The 20,312-nt window shown below is 43.2% G+C and overlaps 1 protein-coding gene and 1 non-coding gene across 2 annotated transcripts; both read right to left on the bottom strand.

The window, feature by feature from the left end:
* Window positions 1-1,976: 1,976 nt before the first annotated feature.
* FMOD (fibromodulin) lies at window positions 1,977-18,220 on the bottom strand. The gene is made up of 3 exons (XM_072648149.1): window positions 17,768-18,220; window positions 12,343-13,329; window positions 1,977-4,373 (listed from the first exon to the last, which is right to left on the bottom strand). The coding sequence occupies exons 2-3, from the start codon at window positions 13,313-13,315 to the stop codon at window positions 4,222-4,224; spliced, it is 1,125 nt and encodes a 374-aa protein (XP_072504250.1). The 5' UTR covers window positions 13,316-13,329; window positions 17,768-18,220; the 3' UTR covers window positions 1,977-4,221.
* LOC140530532 (U6 spliceosomal RNA) lies at window positions 5,356-5,461 on the bottom strand. The gene has a single exon (XR_011975969.1). It is a non-coding gene; the product is annotated as a U6 spliceosomal RNA (small nuclear RNA).
* Window positions 18,221-20,312: the final 2,092 nt, after the last annotated feature.

Genomic DNA, 20,312 nt, shown 5'->3' with positions numbered 1-20,312 from the left:
TGGGCTCAAATCTAAGGTCTGCTATTCACTGCTTCTGTGAAGTCAGATCAATTATTTAAATTCCCTAGACCTTAGTTTTCTAATCTGTAAACTGCAGTTGTTGGACTAGATGACCTCTTGGAGGCCCACATGGTTGTAAATCTTAAATCACTTCCCCTCTTTAGGTCTCACTTTCCTCATCTGTAAAATAGGGGTATGGAACTAGATGAGATGGTCTTTAAGCTAATTCCCAGTTCTAAATCTATAGATCCTATTTGTGGATTAAAATGCAGATGTGACATTTTCAAGCCTTATCTATCAGGAAATGACCCCCCAAAAGACAGCCACACTAAAAAAAGCAGCCCCAACCAGCCCTCTCATTCCTGTATAACATCTATTTTTCTAGTCCCTGCCTACATTTATGGCTCTCTGATTCTTTCATTGCGTGGTGGTCTCTACCTTTTCCATTTTTTCTTGTTCAGTACATATCTGCATATATGTTATTAAGCACTCCCAATGGAGTGTGAGTCCATGAGGCCAGACGTCCTTCTAGTCTTTGTATCCTCAGCAGAGCACCTGGAATACATACATAAATGAACAATGCATATGTTGGCTTTCCTGCAAATACCTTGGGTGCAGGGCATCTGCCACTAGGGGGCACGAGAAGCTCAGATTTCTTCACCTAGCAATAGGTCTGCGTTTTCTTTTTCTCTTCTCCGTCACTTTCCCTCCCTCCCTCCTTCCTTATTTTCCTCCCTTCTTTCCTCCATCAGTTTCTTCCTTCTTCTCTTTCTTCTTCCCTCCATCATTCTTTCTTTCTCCTCCTCCTTTTCTTTCTTTCATCCTCTTTTCTTTATTCCTTCTTCCCTCCCTCTCTCCTCTCCCTCTCCCCCTTTTCCTTCCTTCCTTCCTTCCTTCCTTCCTTCCTTCCTTCCTTCCTTCCTTCCTTCCTTCCTTCCTTCCTTCCTTCCTTCCTTCCTTCCTTCCTTCCTTCCTTCCTTCCTTCCTTCCTTCCTTCCTTCCTTCCTTCCTTCCTTCCTTCCTTCCTTCCCTCCTTCCTTCCTTCCTTCCTTCCTTCCTTCCTTCCTTCCTTCCTTCCTTCCTTCCTTCCTTCCTTCCTTCCTTCCTTCCTTCCTTTCTTTCCCAGATCTTGGATTTCACTGATTTAGAGAACTCCCAGTGAGGAAATTCCCTCTATCAAAGAAGGTCCAAACTAATTCCACAATTTATGCTCTAGCAGAATTGCCTGAGGACATGAAGAGGTTAAGTCAATGGTCCACCCTCAGTATTTGTGAGAGGTGGGCCAGGTCTTTCTAAGGTCAGATTCCTCTCTAACTTGCTACATCATGTTGCCTTCTCAACCCTAGAATTTAAAAGTTGTTTGTAGAAGATGATGGAGAGAAAAGAGTTAGGGTTATTAAAATGGAATCACAAAAACTAGAGATCATCTACTTTCATTTATAGAGATGAAAATTTGAAGCCCATTAATGCTGAATGAATTACTGTAGGTAATTTGTGGCCGCACTAAGACTAGAATCCAGGATTCCTGAATTCTTTAGAATAACCAAAGGTAACTAACTGACCTCTTGGATTCTTAAAATCTCAGAATAGGAAGGAACTTCAGAAATCATTTAGTCTAATCCACGAATAACTGAACAGGAATTCCCTTCAGCTCCCTGAGATCAAACGAGAGAGAATATAAAGGCAGAGAGTAAGGTTAAACAGAAAGAAAACCTGATTAACCACAAAGATTGGTCAACTCTAGTATATGTAATTAACGGAGGCTGAAGAATCACCTTCCTTTCCTTCCCCTGACCCTGCAGGAGGATGGAAGTAATGGAGTGCTCTCCTACTCTCTGAGAACCTAGTGACGCCCACAACTTCCAACCCTTCCTAAGGTGGTCCTTCCCAATACACGTATGGCATTTGGTCCTTCTACATATATTTCCTAGGTATTCTGAACCATCTCTTTTTTGGGAGTTCTCCATTCCTCCAACTGCAATCATAAAAGGATTTTATTGGTCAGGATAGCTACCAATCATGCTTTGCCAATAGTACAATGTCATTTATATGGATGCCATGGAATTTACATGCAGATGGTTTCTGGGGAGCACTGGAGCAGAGGACAGCATTTGCCCTTTCGCTCAGAAGCTCCCTGACCAAAATGAGCAGGTTGTTTGGCTTTTGCAGGATTCAGGAATTGGGGCCAAGAATATAATCTGGGTATCCCTCTTATTTTATAAGAAAACTTGAAAGCAGACACCATGTATGGTGGTGGTGGTGGTGGTCATGGGGAGGGCTTGAAGGGGACTATGCAGGAAGCTGACATCAGACATCAGATTTCATTAGTTGCACCCTGGCAATAGGCAGCTTAGGGACCTTCACTCCAAATATTGATCCACTATCTAAGCCTCATAGGAGAGAATGAACTTCATAAAAGAGAGGAAATAGGAGAAAGGGGTTGGTGAAGAGCCAGATAAGTATATCCATCCTGAAATGGAAAGAAGTTGCTAACTATACTCTCCTCTCTAAACCAGGCATCTTCTAGCCTGAGGGCAGCTCAGAGATGCCAAGCCTAGACAAGATTTGGCAGGCTGAGTTGGGCACAATGAGCCCTAATGAACACTTCCAGATCTAACACATTTCTCCCAAGCCCTGGGATGACCCAACTGACATAAATTCCCCTTCTCTTCTCAGAAGCCCTGCAGATGGGCAGCAAAGAGGAGAAGATGGTTTAGTCTTTTCTTTGGATCTCTAGAAGGAATCTGAGAAGAAGCAGGGTTCAGTTTAACCCTAATCCCCTGACCTCTGACTCTGAGAACACACCCAAGACAGTCTCCTGAGCTTTCTGTTCCCCCTTAAATCTTCAAATATTCAAAGAAAAGGACAAGCCATTTCAAAGTCCCTTCCACCGTCTTTCCTGGAGATTATATATATTTTCCTACTACTGGTCTAATGGCAGAGGACATTGAAAGCAGAGGAAGGGATGGAACTGCTGAAGTCCGTGAGGTCAGAGGATTTGTTAGCTGATTTCTCAGTTTGCCTGCAGAATTGAACAAAACCTGCCTGCCTGCCTCACGGGTCTTCTCTGAGTAAAATATCCCCTATCCAGTTATAAAAAGCTTATGGTAAGGATAAGGTAAATGCCTTTCAGTAGACTAGGTAAATTACTAGGATGTCAGGCCACTTCGGGATGGGACTTCTGGGTATTAATGGCACCCAATATGGTGTTTTCTAAGGGGTAGAGTTGGAAAGGAGTATGATTGTTATTATTTCTTCCCATTTCTGAAGAAGTGTAGGTTTCCCTATAGGCCATAGAGCAAATGTTCACACACACTTGGGTTGTCTGCCTCACAGCAGAGCGTCTCAAATATGGAAGAGACTTCTACAGGAGAAAGGTTTGAGGGACTGTGGGAAATTCAGAGAAGGGAACTAGGCAAAAGATCTATGTCCCCCAGTGGGGCTCCAGAGTTATTGCAAAGGAGAGCAGAGGCTGTCTATGAGCAGAGGCAAAGGTTGCTGCTCATTGAAAGAGGATTAGAATCGAGTCAGGTAGGGAATGTTAGCTATCTCAAGGTTTTGCTTGAAGAAACTTTGGGATAGTTGTTTTCTACTTCCTGAGGAGGCTAAGAGTACCAACTGGTTAGTTGGGGCAGTTTGCATCCAACAGGAAGGATTAGCCAACATCTACCCAATAAAAGAGATTCCTTTTCATGATCCCAGACCCCTGAGTTTAGCTTTGAAAGGGTACAAATTTGGGGGAATTATTGATGATATCGTTCAGCTCTCCCACCAACTTCTGACCCTTTCAAAGTGATGACTTTCTCATGAGATCACCAGGTATATGTCTAAATCCTGCGTCCCCTTCCTACTCCCACTCCCCAGTAATCTTTGTTTAAGAGACAAAGCGAATTAGGGATCCATGGGATGCACATCGTAGGGGGTGTGACTAGGCTGGCCATGCAGCCAGCATTTGACAAGTGTGACTGATATTATATTACAGAAGCTGATTTCTGGTTACTGATGCCTCTGATTATGGCTAGTTTTTGTTTGTTATGATGTTGGTAACCATAGATATGACCCTTACATTCATATGGGGTAGTCCCGAAACTTCCAGCAAAAGCCAAACCAAACCATCAAGCCAGACAAAATGGGACAGTGAGCAACTGCTGTCATCTCTGATCAAAGCCTCCTCCCCTGGGCCACGTCTCCCTCCCCTTGGGGCCCAGTGAAGGAACTGGATCAGATCTCAATGAGGCTGGCCAGGCGAAGGCAGAGGGGAGCATCAACGGGTACAGCACTGCGCTGGATCTCATTCCCATCCAGTCTCAGCACCTGGAGCTTGGAGAAGTTCATAACATCAACCACAGTGCAGAAGCTACTGATGGAGAACTCTGTGGGGAGAAGAGGTAGATGAAAAAAAGAATTCCAGTTAGAGACCTTTACACGTTCTAAATATATCAGAATATTTCCTCACCCTCAACAAGTCAGAGTATCAGGCAGCCTCTCTGAGACTGACTGGGACACTACTTCTGGGCCAGCCCTCCCTCACTCAAAGTCAAGTGCAAGTCATGTCATCATTTCTCTGATGGCATGGCCTTCTTGGGCAACAAAAGACAAACACACACCTCTGGGCAGAATATCCAGGGATGGGCACCTTGAATCACAGGATACGGTTAATGTTGGAGGTTAATGTTCTGAGGACCTCAAAAATCATCCACTTCCTTCGTTTTACAAAAAAAGAAACTGTGAGTCACAAAGGTGACACATTCTTATTATAATGTCACATAGTTATTAAGGATCAGAATGAAATTTAGATTCTCAAAGCACAAGTTTGATAGGGTCTCTCCCCTGCTCAAGAAGGTCTACTAGTTCCCTCTTGCCTCTAGAATAAAATATTCCTCCCTGTGTCATTTAAAACCCTATGCAATCTGGCTCTAGCTTATTATTCTAGGTTTACACATTACTCCCAATTACACACTCCATGTTCCAGCAAAACACTCCAAATTCCTTGTGTCCCAGCTTCCATCCCTGTGTCTTTGCAGAGGCTGCCCTCTGTCCTAGTCTATACCTGTCTTAGAATGCCTAGCTTCCCTATAATCTCAGCTCATCTCACTTCTTACTGAGAACTTTCCTGATTCCAGCCCTTGCTAGTGCCTTCTTCCCAAACCCTTGGTTATTTATTTTGTGTATATTTTATATCTTTCATGTCTAAAAATTGCTTCCCCCAAGTTGAATGCAAGTTCCCTGTAGGCAAAAGCACATAGTAAGTGTTTACTAAATGCTTATTGAATGTATGAATCAGGAGTAGAAACTGGGGCCACTTAAACTTCAAGGCTGGAATTTTATTCACTATAACTATAACTTGTTTGTTTTTTGAATATGGAATGCTTTGCAGATTTGCATGTCATCCTTATGCAGGGGTCATGCTAATCTTTTCTGTGTTGTTTCCATTTTAGTATAGGTGCTGCAAAGTCATCACTATGACCATTACTTTTCATCTTTTAATGTGTACTGACTGATATCAGTAGGGTGTAAAGTTAGGGGCAAGATAAAGCTGGAGCTCTGAGGCTTGTTAGATCAGTAATACTCTTTCAACTTCTGAAAAAACAGAGAAAGGCGTGAACACACCCTCTGATGGTGCAGATCTGAGTTCTAAGGTCTGTAGGCCATGAGTTAGGTACATACAGACTTCATAGTCCTAGAGATTCTGGAGAGCCAGGGAGCCAGGGTGAACCATCTGTCACCAGTATGGAGAGAGTGCAGCAAACAGTAGCTTGCATATGAGAAGCACTGGTTTTTAGCTTTTGGATAGAGAGGAGCTCCTAGGGGAACTGTGGTGAGCAAAAGAAGAAATGCGGAGGGATTCAGATCTCAAATCACTCATCATTTCACAGATACAGAAAGTGGCAGGAAATTAGAGGGAGGGAGACTGACCCCAGAGACAAGTGCCTCTAATCATCAGAGCCTGGGGGCTATATAAAGTGTATGCTGTTTTCCCCAGTTTGTGCTCTGCCAAAGAAAGAAGAGAGTCTTTCATGTGAAAGAGTGAGCCCTGAAAGCTTGAAAATCATAGACCACTCAGGGTGCGAAGGCCTCCAAGGGATCAAAGAGAGAATTCCTTTGCCAGTGGCAGATTTAAAGCTGTTTATTTCTTTCCCTTTCCTTTACAATTTCTAATGATTTGCATTTGTATCCTTAGTGCTTAGGACTAAGTGTGGCACACCGTAAGTGCTCAATGAATGCTTATTGATTGATTGAGTGAAGAAAGTTCTTAAAGGTCTCTCAGGAACTAAAGATTCCAGGATTAAATTCAATAAATATTTATTAAGGACCTACTATGTGTTGGGAACACAAATAAGAAAAAGACCTCAAGGAGTTTATAATCTAATGGAGAAAGATCAAACAGTATAGAAGATTCCTTAGAGATTATTCTGTCTCTAAATTTACAGATGAGGAAATTGAGCAAGTCAAGAAACTTGCCCACATGCACATAGCTAGTTAGTGACAGAACCGGACTACAAATCAAGGTCTGCTTATGAGGCCAGTGCATTTTCTTCTATACCATATGGCCTGTCTTAGTTCCAAATCTATTCAATCCCAATAACAAGCTGATTCTGTAGGCTTTGCCTCAGTCATTTGCTATATAGCTTGGTCCCATTCTCTCTCTGGCTGAACTCAGTTGGACCAAATGATCTTGCCCTCCCAGCACATTTTCTGTTTTGGATAAATCTGACATCTGTCGCAAAGCCTGTTGTGTTAGTGATCCTGTGGTAGAAGAGACAAGCCTAGCTCATTGTCTGTTCCACTGCTGACTAGTGTTCTAAATGTCCTTGAAAAGCTGTCTTCGTAGCCCTTTAAATGGAATGGAGTGTATGTAGGCTTGGGGGGAAATGACTGGGGACCTCGCCTTTAGTTATTCTTCAAGATATTACCTGCTTAATGTGGGATGGTCTATGTCTAAGCACTGCCTGATTTTTGGGTTATCCCAGAACTGCTTTTTTCAAGTTCATCTTTGCTCCCACTCCAACCTCCGTCCTCGAATAGTAGGGACCTTCCCTGGCTTTCAAAGGTGGTAGGGAATTCTTAGTTTGGGCACTGGACAGTGAAGCATGGTGTTGTAGACGGAGCATACTATCAGAGTCAGAAAGATCTGAGTGCAGATCTCACCTCAGATACTTATTAGTCACGTGACCTTGAGGATGTCAGTTAAACTTTATTTGACTATTTCCTCATCTGTACATGAAGGGTTTGGACTCATAGGTCCTTTCCAGCTCTAAGTTTATGATTCAATGACATCCCTGAGATACAAGAGCAAATGGTGTTCTTGTTATTAAATCATTTCAGTTGTGTCCAACTCTTTCTGACCCCATTTGGGGGCTTCTTGGCAGATACTGGAGTTATTTGCTTTTCCTTCTCCGGCTCATTTTACATATGAGGAAACTGAGGCAAACAGGATTAAGTGAGTTGCCCAGGGTCACACTACTAGTAAGTGAAGATTAGTCTTCCTGATTAAAAAGGTCTGCATTCTAACCCCAGCTCTGCTACCTATTAGCTGTGTCACACTGGGAAAATCAGTCCCCTTCTGTGGGCCTTGGTTTCCTTATCTGTCATAAGCAGGAGGTTGGACTGTAAATCTAAGGCCCTTTTCAGCTCTAACATTCTGAGAATTTGAGAGAAGGAAAATGAGGATTAGTGTCCTTGAAAGAAGCCATTTGGAGAGCAAAAGTGTAGGGATAAGGACAAATGAAAAGAGTTGGAAGTGAAGAATTAATAGGGTTCATATACATAAAGGCTTGTTTTTTTATCCCCATGAATAGCCAGGAAGAGAAGAGCTGAAACTGCAGCCCCAGTTTCTAGATTTAAAGCTGAAGGGACCTTAGAAACCCTCAAGTCCACCCCTCACCCCCCCATTTTATAGATAAGGAAACTGAGGCACAGAGAGGTTAAGTGACTTGCCTAGGGATAAATATAGCTAGTAAATCTCTACAGTGGGATTTGAACCCAGGTTTTCTTGACTTTAGGAACTGTAATACGTGGCTTCTGAATATGTACTGAGACATAAGCAAGATTTTCCAGACTACTGAAGCTGTTCCAGACCCTGGAAAGAGTTATTTGGGAGACTGGAAAATATCCTTTCCCAGAGATCTTCCAGAAAGCAGTGGCATAATCTGAAACCATTTTTGTGGACTCCCCTCTGGAGAGGAGAATGGCTCGTATGACTTTTGGAGGACTCCTCTACTCACAGAACAGAGAAGATAGTACAGGAGAGGGGCTGTGTTTATAAAATGCCACAAAGCTGTCTTCATCTGGGTTAATGGACTACATTGGGAGTAGGAGGAATTAGGGTAGGGTGGTTCAAACCAACCTCTTCTTCCAGCCCAGTCTGGAACTGGACTTGAGGCTTAGTAATAGATTCTCTGTCCCAGACCTGGGTGGGGTGGGGTGGGAGGGGGCACTCAGGTAGGAATACTTTGTCAATATGCCCAGACTGTGCTAACCACCTGGGCTGCAAATGTTTATATACATACCTTGTGCACACGTAGATCGGCATATATTTTATGTGTATGGTGCCTGCAGATTCCTTTCCATGTACTAGACATTCCAAGCCCCTCTATTTAGCTCTAAGGAATGATGATGAATAGGACAGGGCTTCTGCTCAGAGACAGTGGGAAGACATTTCTCGGCCCACATTAAACACTGACCTAAGTCTTTCCAAATTCCTCCTAGTGCACCCGCCCTGCTTCAGTGGATCCCAGGGCTTTGGAATAACATTCTGAGCTGTGTTCCTTTGCTGCTGCCAAGCTGGAAAAGCTGAAGGATAAGCTGATGGAAGGAGGGGGCAGGGAGGGAGAAGCCCATCCATCATTCTACCTTATGCCCATTGGCTTCAAGAACTTTGATCACCCTTATTCCCAAGATTGTTGTGTTGAGAGTCAGGGTCCCTGGATAGGATGCAAAGTAATACAGTAAAAAAGATACTGTATTTGGAGTCAGAGGACTTCGGTACAAATCCTAACTCTGCTCATTAACTTGAACAAGGTACTTCTTGTCCTTGTGACTCAATTTCCCCACCATCAAAATGAGAGGATTGAACTAGGTAACCTTTAAGGTCCCCTCTAGCTCTCATTATATACTCTTTTGATCTCTAGAGAGGATAGATGAAATAGAAGGAGCTGTCTCCTGCCATTATTCTGAATCAGAGCAGAGCCAAAGAGTAGCCAACAACTCTTAGATGCTAAGCAACTGGAGCCTACAGAATGGAGATGAGATTCATGGATTCTAGTCTTCTAGTCTGTGTGAGCTTGGGTAAACTCTGTCCTTTTTCTAGGTTTTGGTTTTCTTATCTTTACAGCAGAAGAATGGCATTCCTGCACCATAAGTGGGACCAAAAAGAGTAAGGAAGTGAGGTTATTTGTTTTGGAGAAGAGAAGGCTAGGGATAGAGACTTAGAATTACTCTTTAGTCCTAGAAAAGATCAGCGCATCAGAGCCAGAGCAGAATTTAGAGTCCAATGAATTCAACTCCTTCATTTAACAAAAGAAGAACATGAGGTTGGATGAGGGTCCCAGAGTATCTGAGGCAAGATTGGACCCCAGTTTTTTTTTGACTTGAAGTCCGGTTCCCTATTTTCTCATTACTCCCCACTGTCTTTGTGTGAGTCGTAGTTTCCATTAATGACAAGACATATGGTACTTGGATTTATACTGTTAAGGGGACTTGGGAAAGCAGAAAAATTTAAAATAGAAAGGAGAATTTCTTTGTGACTCCTCAGAGCATCAAGAGGGTAATTTCTTTCTCTGGAGAATTTTAAAGGACCTCTGAGTATTCGGGATAGCTTGGTCCTACCCAGAGGTAGAAGGAACAAAAATCATCCCTTCTAGTCCAAGGATAAGACGACTGCTGTTTCTGCTTGTATTTTCAAGGTGAACCCTTGAGGTCATGCAGAAAACACAGAAGATGGTTCTAAGTGAGGAGTGAGAATTCCTTTTGAAAATTAAGCTCTGCTAACTGCAAGGTGAGCTAGCACAGCTGAATGCCTGAAGGCCTCGCCTTTTGCAGAATACAACATTTTAGCAAAAAGCTCTCTTGGAACAAGAAGATCGAGGAGAAATGAGAAGGTTTTCAAGAAAACCAGCCTGGGCTGGAAGCCAATGATGAAACTTTAGGCATCTTCTGCCTGCCCCACCAGCAACCTTCCTTATATGTCTTTGGAATTGGAACTCCCCTCCCTTTGGGTTTCCTGGCTTCTCTAGTCTAAGTACACAAAAAGGACAAGTCTAAGAGAAAAAAAAAAGGCTGAAGAGCCACTTTCTCTCTGAGAATTGATTGTGCAATAATTCTCCCCCAGCTGCGTTGGTCTTCAAAGTCTTTTGCCTGGGGCCATTAATGAGCCTTACTTTCCCCAGGGAGAAGAGGATTTTGCTGTTAGAAGGAGATTAAATACTGACCCAATCCCTTCTAGCTGGGATTAAGATCTCAGAAGCTTTTGGTTGGTATTGGTTTATGCTAAATGTGAGACCTCATTAGGAAAAGGATTTAAAGAGCACCTGAGTAATCTCAATATAAAATAAATGCCTTCATTCTTTGTCTCCACCAGCTGTTATCTGAAAATGAAAGTTCCTGGAGGGCTGGAAACTGAGTCTGTTTACTTTAGTTAGGCATGGACATAGAGACATTTAGGAAAGAGGAAACCTGTGGATTCATTTGCCTTCTGCCCTTTGAGCAGGGGCCTAGAGTCACTGCCTTTGCCCATAATAATAATTATAATTCACTTTTACTTTAATCTTTAAGCTTTACAAAGTGTACTAGATGTAGGATTAGAATTCTGGACATGGAGTCAGGAAGACTTAAGTGGAAACTTTCCTTCAGATAATTACTAACTGTGTGAACCTGGACAATCATTACAATAACTGTCCTCATAATATAATTGATAGTCATTATTATATGATATAATATAATATAATGTAATATAATATAATATAATTGATAGCACCTATCACAGTTTGTTATATGAGATAGGTGCTATTAGAAAACGAGGAAACGTAAAATGCTTTTCAAATCTTGAAGTCCTATGCAAGTGTATATTTGTTTTATTGTTTGCATTTTATTTCTTTGTATTATTCTTTTCCTTATAATAGCACTATGAAATAATGGTGCATATATTTTTGTTCCCTATTTTACAAGTTCTGGGAGGTGATATAACTTTACTTATGGCCACAATGTGAGTAAGAGCTGAGGCCAGAATTTATTCCAGAGCTCCTGATTCCTGTTGTAACCAATAAAAACAAGTCATTCCACCTTGTGTTTTATGGGTCTCACCTATTAGAAACATATATTTACTAATATTTCAAGCAGTCACTAGGAGGGATCCATACTGGATTTGCCCTACCAGGAAAGACTCAAAGTCAACAAAGGGTTGTCTGAAGGTTTTTGAGCTTATCAAGAGGCTTCTAGAGAATTTTAAACAGTTATCTATACCTAGAGTACCCTGTATTAAAATGGCAAGGAAAAAATCGGGGTTTATCTGATGGAAAAAGAGAACAAGTCAATAGACTCATTTGGAATATTAAATGGTGACAAATCAAGGGCTTATAACCTCAGGGTCTCCTGGGAGAGATGAAGGTGTTACAGCACACAGAGAAACAAATGAATGCAAATGATTAGGCCCAATAGTTATTGTATTTTACTCTAATGCAAGGACCATTAGCATCTCTTGGTACCTTCTAGTATTTTGCAACGTGGTCCGTAGGCAATTCATCTTGGCCCACAAGTAGTGGTCTGGGGAATTTGGCTACATATGGCATTAAGACCTTTTAAATTCTCTGTATACTCTAGATTTGACAAGTACATTCTATTTCTTTCCTCTAAATTCAATATTCTTTCTAGTATAGCATACCACTTGTGCTGCTTCTTCTTCTTCGAATGAATTTCCCCCTGGTCCCCAAATAGAGCTGCCAACCAGACAAGTGCTCTGTAGGGTTCTTTAAAAGGTCAGTCATCCACCCAATGTGTGGGCACATGCCTGTAATACCTGCTGCCAGGGAGGCTGAGACTGGAGGATCCTTTGAGCAGGAGTTCTGAGCTATAGTGAGTTAAACCAATCAGATGCCTGCACTAAATCTGGAACCAATATGGTAAGCCCTTGGTGGGGGTGGTGGGAATTATTACCAATCTGTTCTAAGGAGGGGCAAACCAGCCCAGATAGGAAACAGAGCATGTGAAAATTCCCATGCCCAATGGGTACTGGGACTGGTCTCATGAGAGGCCACTAAGTTTTCAGTCTGTGCAAGAAAGGGAAACTCAGTCTCAAAACAAACAAACAACGCTAATCATCCCTATTTTTCATCCCCCAAATCTCACCATTGATCCGATTGCCTTGAAGATAGAGATTCTCCAGGTTGGTATTGACTGGGGGTATCTTCTGCAACTGGTTGTAGGAGAGGTCGAGCTCAAGGAGGCTGCTGGCGTTGAAGGTATTGGTGGATAACCCATTATTGGTAAGACTGTTGTGAGATAGTCGCACATAGAGCAACTTGGGTGACCCCCGGAAATAACTGTCTGGAACAGTGTAGACATTGTTGTGCTCAAGGTACAGCTGTTCCAGGGCTGCAGGCAGTCCATCCGGCAGCCTCCGGAGGTGGTTATAACTCAGATCCAGCATGATCAGAGATCGGAGGCCCCGCATTGCGGTTCCCACCTCTTGAATCTCATTGTGTTGGAGGTACAGGGCTGTCAGGTTCTCCAGCCCCTCCAGAGCATTGTTGGGAACTCGGGAGATTTGATTGTGGTCGAGATGGAGCTCTCTCAGGGATCTAGGCAGGGGGCCAGGCATCCGGGTCAAGTTGTTATGGTCCAGGTACAGCCTCTCTAGATGCTTCAGCTTGGAGAAGACCTTCCTGCCCACCTTATCACTGGTGATCTGGTTGCCATGGAGAGCGATCCAGAGTAGTCCAGTGGCATTGTCGAAGACGGCTTCCTGAATGGCTGTAATCTGGTTGTTCTGGAAATAAACATACTTCATTCGAGAAGGGACAAAAGGCAGGTACTTGAGGTTTCTGTTGTCACAATACATAGCAGTGGGGAAGGTGGGAGGGCAGTCACATTCTTGGGGACAATCACGGGGATCTGAGGGAGGCTGGCTGCCATAGGCGTAGGCAGGACCTTCTTCCACTCCATATGGATAGGGCTCATAAGGCTCATAAGTGTCATAGGGATCATAATATGTCGACTGCTGACTTCGGAGGTAGTGGAACCACCAATGACTGTCATCTTCATACTGGGCCCGGGAGATGGAACAAAGCCCAGCCAGAAGCAGCAGGGACACCCACTGCATTTTGTCTCTGGTACCTGTCAGAGGAGAGAGGACAAAGTGAGTGCATATGTGGATATTATTTGCTATATATTATTTGCTATGGCGTCTTTTATTTCTCTATTAACAAGCTCTCATTTTCTTTCCTTCCTCACTCCCTCCTCCTTCCTTCCACTCACTGTTGGGGTGAGGGGGAGAAGAAAAACAAAACCCTTGTAACAAATATAGCACTCAAGCAAAATAAACTTCCATAGTGTCCATGTCCAAAAATATGTCTCATTCTGCGTATTTGTCTATTAGCTCTCTGTCAGGAAGTAGGTGACATACTTTATTACTGGGCCTCTGAAGTCATCATTGATCAGAGTTATGATGTCTGTATCCAGAGTAGGTGTGGTTTCTGTCTGTCTGTCTGTCTGTCTGTCTGTCTTCATTAGTTTGGAAGTATATTAAAGGCAGGAACTATGCCCTTTTCCTAAGATTAAGGTTCCCCAACAGTAAAGATCAGGTCTCCTCCATCAGTCCATAAACATTAATTAAGTACCTACTATGTGCCAGGTACTGCGATAAAGGATGAGGATACAAAGAGGCAAAAGACATTCCCTGTCCTCAAAGAACTCACAGTCTAAAGGGGAAGATGGCAAGTAAACAAATAGGTAGAAACAAGTTATATATAGGAAAATTAGGAAATAATTAAGAGAGGGAAGGCACTAGATTAAGAGAGGTTAGGAAAGCCTTTCTGTAGCACATAGAATTTTAGTCAGGACTTGAAATCAGAGAACGCAGGAGATGGAGATGAGGAAGCAGGTAACTTCCTTAAGGGAAGGGACCACATCTTTTCTACCAGACCAGACCAAATGTTCCCTTTCAGATTGAAAACTCCCCAAGAGCAGGAGCTGGATTTCAACTCTACCAGGATCTTGCTGCTCTGGGATGTCAGGCAAACTATTGCTCCTCCTCGAGCCTTGGCTTCCTCATTTGTAGGAATAAGCAGATGGAATGTGAGATCTTTAAGTTGGTTTAATGATCAATGGCCCTACACATTGTTGTTATCTGGCTTTTGTCCCAGTAACTCTATATAATCTTCTGCACTGAGGGAGCCCCAAAGGGCATGCAGAGTGTTGACCACCTAAGAGAGTAAGAAAGGAGACCAGGTTCTTCTCCTCACAGTCACATAGCATGATTCTTCCAGATTGGGAAGCAACTTGAAATTGGACCCTGAAGTCTGGGGAACCTTTGGAACCTTTAGGACCCTGTAAGTTATGTTGGGTCAAGTGTAAGCACTCCAGAGCTCTCCAGAACTGAGCTAGCTCCCACTGTAGTTCCAGGACAATGACACATTACCTATGAGATCCTCTCCAAGGCTTCAAAGCTTTCTGGGCTCTGTCTAGATACCTAAGGATACCTTGGAGTGATTTGAAATGTCTGAAGGGGAATGGGGTATCTCCCTCCTCTGGCGAGTCATCTGGATCTGCAGGGGAAAGTTTAGGTACCCTGGACAGTTTGGGGGTTTCTTGATCCCAAACCACCTCAAGCTGTGGAATGAGATTTCTATCCTGATGCTCCTCCTAGAGTTCAGGGTATATATCCAGTTTTCCAGGAGTCTACAAGGTATTGCTGTTGAGAAAACTCCTTTGATTAGCAGCTTGTGGGGTGAGAGAGGGAAAGGTGGATCAACAGTGAACCAACAGAATGGTTCCAGGCTTAGGACACTGGCTGTCAGATTTGAGGCTTGGCCTTCTGGTGCAAATGATGAGGTCAGAGAGTATGAACTGAAGATAGTCCTCTGTCCTCTACAGTGTCTGGTAAAGTATTGGCATTTCCCACTCTCCCCCAGTGACATTGCCTTAGGGCCATCAGGACCTAAAGGAAAGGGACAGGGAATGGAGAAAAGTGTGAAAGGGAGGCTTCAAGCATCATCTCATTGTAAATGGTAACCAGTGAGTTGGGTTTGGTGTCAGAGGACCTGGGTTCAAATTCTGAGTCTCTTACTTACAACTTGTATGACCTTAAACAAGTGATTTCAACTCTCTGGGCCTTAGTTTCCTCATCTGTAAAGTGAAGAGGTTGTGTTAGATTATCTCTTCAGCTCTAAGTTTATGGTCCTCTGACTATTCCTAGGCTGTTCCAGGTGGTTACTGCCCGCCAGCCTGCTGACCTCACCTCTTCTTCAATTCACCCATTTCTTGCCAAACTACCTGTCTGGCAGAGATGATCTAGGAATGTCATATTCTCTCCAGAGGGCACCGAATGTTGGCACTTGAGCTGCTAGGCCACATGCCTAGATCGCCCATGGTGCCACACGGCCCATTGCCACCATGCTAACCACATTGATTGGATGAGAACATTGAATTGGAGGAGAACTTGGTGGGGAGAGAAGGCGCATCACCTTTTAGGAAGATGAGGAAAATGGGCATCCAGGGATGGCACACCAAGTACAGTTAAACCATGATCTCATTCATTCCAGCCAGGTCAGGTGCCTGCTTCACAATTGTGGGTGGTGGGTACTTTCCAGGGGTGGAGAATCAAATCCCTAGAAATCAATCCCTCAGTCCTGTGTGCTCCCTATCAGACTGGAAAGTCCCTGAGAATAGGGATTGTGGTCTTAGGGCACTCTCATTACAACCATTCATTACCATTGGACATTGACAGCTTTGATCAGGAGAAAGATAACAGTGTTAAAGGATTGTAGCTGGAAAGGACCACAGAGTTATTGCATCCCTACATTTTACAGATGAGGAAACTGAGGCCCAGAGATAGAAATTAATTTGCCCATGGTAGAGAAGTACTAAGTGACAGAGCCAGGATTTGAATCCAGGTCCCCTGACTACAAACTCAACACCTTTCCCGCTGTATCATGCTAGTCTCTTAGAATAGAGAACTGAGGAAAGCACTTTGTTAAACCTGCTAAAGAGATAGAAGGATCCCAAACTTTGTGTGGCATTGGGTTTGGATGGGGAGTACCTTTCTGAATATGACCTCTCCCTAGGCTTCTCTAAACAGATATACTGAGGGAGGTTGCCTCATAATTCTGTTCCTGGTAGCCTCCTAAGTAAGGGTCGTTGAGTCCCAAGAACCCCTGGGATTGCTGGGGGAACAAGATTCCTGGCCCGTTCTCAGGCAGGCTCAGGCTTTAGACAAAGAACTCATAGTATTCTCTAGGAGTAGACTCAGCTGCCCCACTGCCTGGGCATGCTGGCTGGCCCTTGGCTCCAGGCACAAGTGAAGATGGATGGAACTGCCCACTGCCAACCACATATTTTTCCATGCATAACCTCTTTGCTTCTGCTGGATCAAGGTGGCTGCCTTGGAGGGGGGGAGGGGGTTTGGGGCACAGATTGGCACAGAGAAACTTTGTCTCTAATCCCACTTCTCCTAAACTAGGCACTTTGGTAAGAATTTGTCCCTTTTCAAGAAGCAACTTTTCTGAGGCTGGAGACCTTACCTTTCCCCTGGATAGCTCTCAGGAACCTTAGTCCATCACTACTCTTCAGAGGCAATTCTTTCCTATTTAAGACTTAGACCTGGAATGTACACTCAATGACAAAGGGATTCTCCCACCCCCCACCTCAAAGTTGAAGCTTTGTAGGGGGAACATACTTAGGACTGGAATTTTTTTGGGGGGAGGGGGAGCATCACTCTTGGATGTGCTGCTTTCCCCTTCCATGGAAAATATTTTTCCTCTCTCCTCTCTGTCTTTCTCCTTTCTCCTTTAAGATCCTTCCCTCTCTGCTTTCTTTTTAAAATTTCTATTTCCCTCTTTTTTCTGTTTTAAAACCTTTATTTCTCTCCTTTCTTGCCCTCTTTCTCATCTGTCCACTACTGAAAAAAATTTCCCCACATCTGGATTAATAACTACTTAATAGCAGCAGAACTCCTCACCTACATCCTTCCTGAGACTGAGAAGTTAACACCTCCACATCTGGATTAATAAATGGATTAATAACTACCTAAGGGCAGCAGGATCCCCTCACCCACATTCCTCCTAAGGCTGAGAAATTAGCATTCCACATCTGGATTAATAAGTGAATTAATAGTTACCTAAGAGCAGCAGGATCCCCTCACCCACATTCTTCCTGAATCTGTCTTCAACCCACACCTGGATCTTGGCACATAGTTTCCTTTGGGTGCCTGGCCCCCTGTGTAGTAAGTTGCAGGCACTCACAGGACTGGGAAATAGCAATTAAAAAAAACCAGCTGTCCTATGCACTTACCTGGTCCTTCACTTTTCTATAGGTAAGAACTGCAGGAGCCCCCAAGAGGAAAAGTCAAGGCAGACACACACCACAGGAAACCTTGCCACCCCTTCTCTCCTCACCCCATCTCTCCCTCCCTCCAGCATCCCTGGAATTGTCGGCAACCTTAGGGGCTGGGAGAGGGGATGATCCCTCCTCTGACTCATGCTTCTCCCATTGCCCTTTTCCTTTCTCCCCATCAGGGATACAAAGTACCAAAAGGAAACAAAATGAATAAACTTACCTAAAGAGTTGTCTCTTAGAAAGCGACCACGTTTCTCCGTCTAGTCTTCTGTGGATTGGCAGATGTGCGAGTGTGTGTGTGTGTGTGTGTGTGTGTGTGTGTGTGTGTGTGTGTGTGTGTGTGTGTGTGCGCGTGTGTGTAGAAAAAGAGCGTATTGGAGTGTGTGCCGGTTTTGCCAGGCAGGGGTCCCGCCCCAAAATTCCTAATCAAATATTGTGAAGTTGGGGGCTGGTGACCTCTAATCCTGCCTCTCTAAAGAACCTGCTAAGAGTTTGAGAGAAACTTTTGCAGACAAATGTGCAAAAATCCTGCTGTCGACTGGCAGCTATAAACCCACCCTCTTTTCCCTTGGTCTTTCCATTCACTTATCTTCCCTCAAAGTGTTGGCAGCCCTGGGTCTCTCTCTGCTGAATGAGTTAGTGGTTGTCCCAGAAGTTGTTTGTATAGTCACTTATGAGGTGTCTGGGTTTCTCATTAAACCCAACCAGGGCAGATGCAGATGCTGAGGTGGAGAGGAGGCCAGGGTTTGGGAGCAGCCCCCTTAACTCCTTCAACCACCCACCAGTCCCCTAGGAAAACAAAGAGCCTGGATCCTTTGGGGATGAGCTTCAGGGTCCAGTGACCATAGTGAGGGATGGATTAGGTAGCATGGAGGAGATCCTGGTTCTACTTCAGTCACTTTGGGCAAATCACTTAATCTCTAGGGATGGATGTAGGTAGTAACTCTTGGGGAGAGATAGGTGGGGAGTGAGATCCTATAAATTCATTGGTACTGAAACTCTTAGAAAGGAAATTGCCTCTATAAACACATATTCACAACTGTTTTACAACTTATAGTCTTAGAGGATTGTCCCAGCCACTGAGAGCTAAGGGGAGAGGCAGACAGGAGCTAGGACTTGAACCCAGTCCTTTCTGACTCCATTATATTAGTTAAGGGTATTATCAACACCATTTTACAGATAAGGAAACCCAAACTGAGGGAGAGTAATTCAACCAAGGTTACCCAGTTAAGTTTAGGCAGAAAGAATGGAACCTCGGTTTTGTGACCCCTACTATAAGGCACTACATGGCCTGTGTTCTATAATAAAGGAGAATATTGCCTTCTCAATTCTTAAAGTTAGGAAGTGGCTGAAATGAGGGGTTAAATATGAAGGTGCCTTGAATAGAAAAATGCCATGAAAGGATAAGTGAGTAATGATTTAATAGTCCTCTCATTTATTGCACTTTCTTCCATGTTCTTGTTCTCGTTATTTTTAATACCTTGAATAAACTTACCTTCCCCTCAGTACCTGTCAAATTCCTAGTCATCCTTTAAAATTCAACTCAAACACTAGATATTTTCCCCAGCTGGTAAATCTTCTCCCTCAAAGCTCACATGTGACTGCAGTATGTCTTTCTACTTAACTTTACAAATGATGCTGTAATGTCTAGTTATCTGTGTTGGCATCTTATACCTTATATATAAACTGTTATGTCTTATCTAAACTTTGTTCATCCATTAACGTCTGCCATACTGCTCTGTATGCAGTAGGTGCTTAATACATGTTGAATGAATGAGTATGTACTAAGACCCAAAGAATCAGGGCAGCTAGGTGGCACAGACAGAGCACCAGACCAGGAGACAGGAAGACCTGAATCCAAATCTGGCCTCAGACACTTACTAGCTCTGTGACCCTGGGCAAGTCACAACCTTGATTGCTTCAGTTTCTTCATTTGTAAGATGAGCCAGAGAAGGTAATGGCAAAGTACTCCTGTATCTTTTTTCTTTGTTTAGTATTTTATTTTTCCCCAATTACATGTAAAAACAATTTTTAACATTTGGTTTTAAAAATCTGAGTTCCAAGTTCTCTCCCTTCCTCTCTTCCCATCCCCTCCTTGAGAAGGCAAGCAATTTGATATAGGTTATACATGTGTAGTCATGCAAAACATATTTCCATATTAGTCATGTTGTGAAAGAAACCAGATTTTAAAAACCTCAAGAAAAATAATGGAAGTAAAAATAAGTATGCTTCAGTCTGTATTCAGACACCATCAATTCTTTCTCTGGGGATGAATAGCATTTTTCATCAAGAGTCCTTCGGAGTTGTCTTGGATTGTTATATTACTGAGAATAGCTAAATCATTCACAGCTCATTGTCTTACAATATTGCTGTTACTTTGTACACAGCACATGTCACTTTACATCAGATTCTTTAAGTCTTTCCAGGTTTTTCTGAGAGCATCCTGCTCATCATTTCTTATAGCACAATAGTATTCCATTACAATCACATACCACAATTTGTTCGGCTACTCCCCAATTGATAGGAATTCCCTCAGTTTCCAACTCTTTATCACCAGAAAAGAGGTGCTAAAAATATTTTTTTACATATAGGTCCTTTTCCTTTTTTTTTTTTTTAAATCTCTTTTTGGATAGAGACATAGAAGCAGTATTACTTGTATGCATGGTTATATAGTCCTTTGGCAAAATTTCCAAATTGCTCTACAGAATGGTTGAATCAGGTCACCACTTTACCAATAGTGTATTAATGTCTCATTTTTCCCACTT

The sequence above is a fragment of the Notamacropus eugenii genome, chromosome 2 (genome assembly GCF_028372415.1).
Source record: "Notamacropus eugenii isolate mMacEug1 chromosome 2, mMacEug1.pri_v2, whole genome shotgun sequence".
Classification (NCBI taxonomy): Eukaryota; Metazoa; Chordata; class Mammalia; order Diprotodontia; family Macropodidae; genus Notamacropus; species Notamacropus eugenii.
This window is presented reverse-complemented; position numbering and strand designations above follow the sequence as displayed.

Excerpts from the sequence above, each read along its gene's own strand:
- FMOD (XM_072648149.1), bottom strand. The coding sequence starts at position 13,315 with ATGCAGTGGGTGTCCCTGCTGCTTCTGGCTGGGCTTTGTTCCATCTCC. Across the intron at positions 4,374-12,342 it reads TCAAGGCAATCGGATCAATG|AGTTCTCCATCAGTAGCTTC; the intron begins GTGAGATTTGGG and ends TTCTCCCCACAG.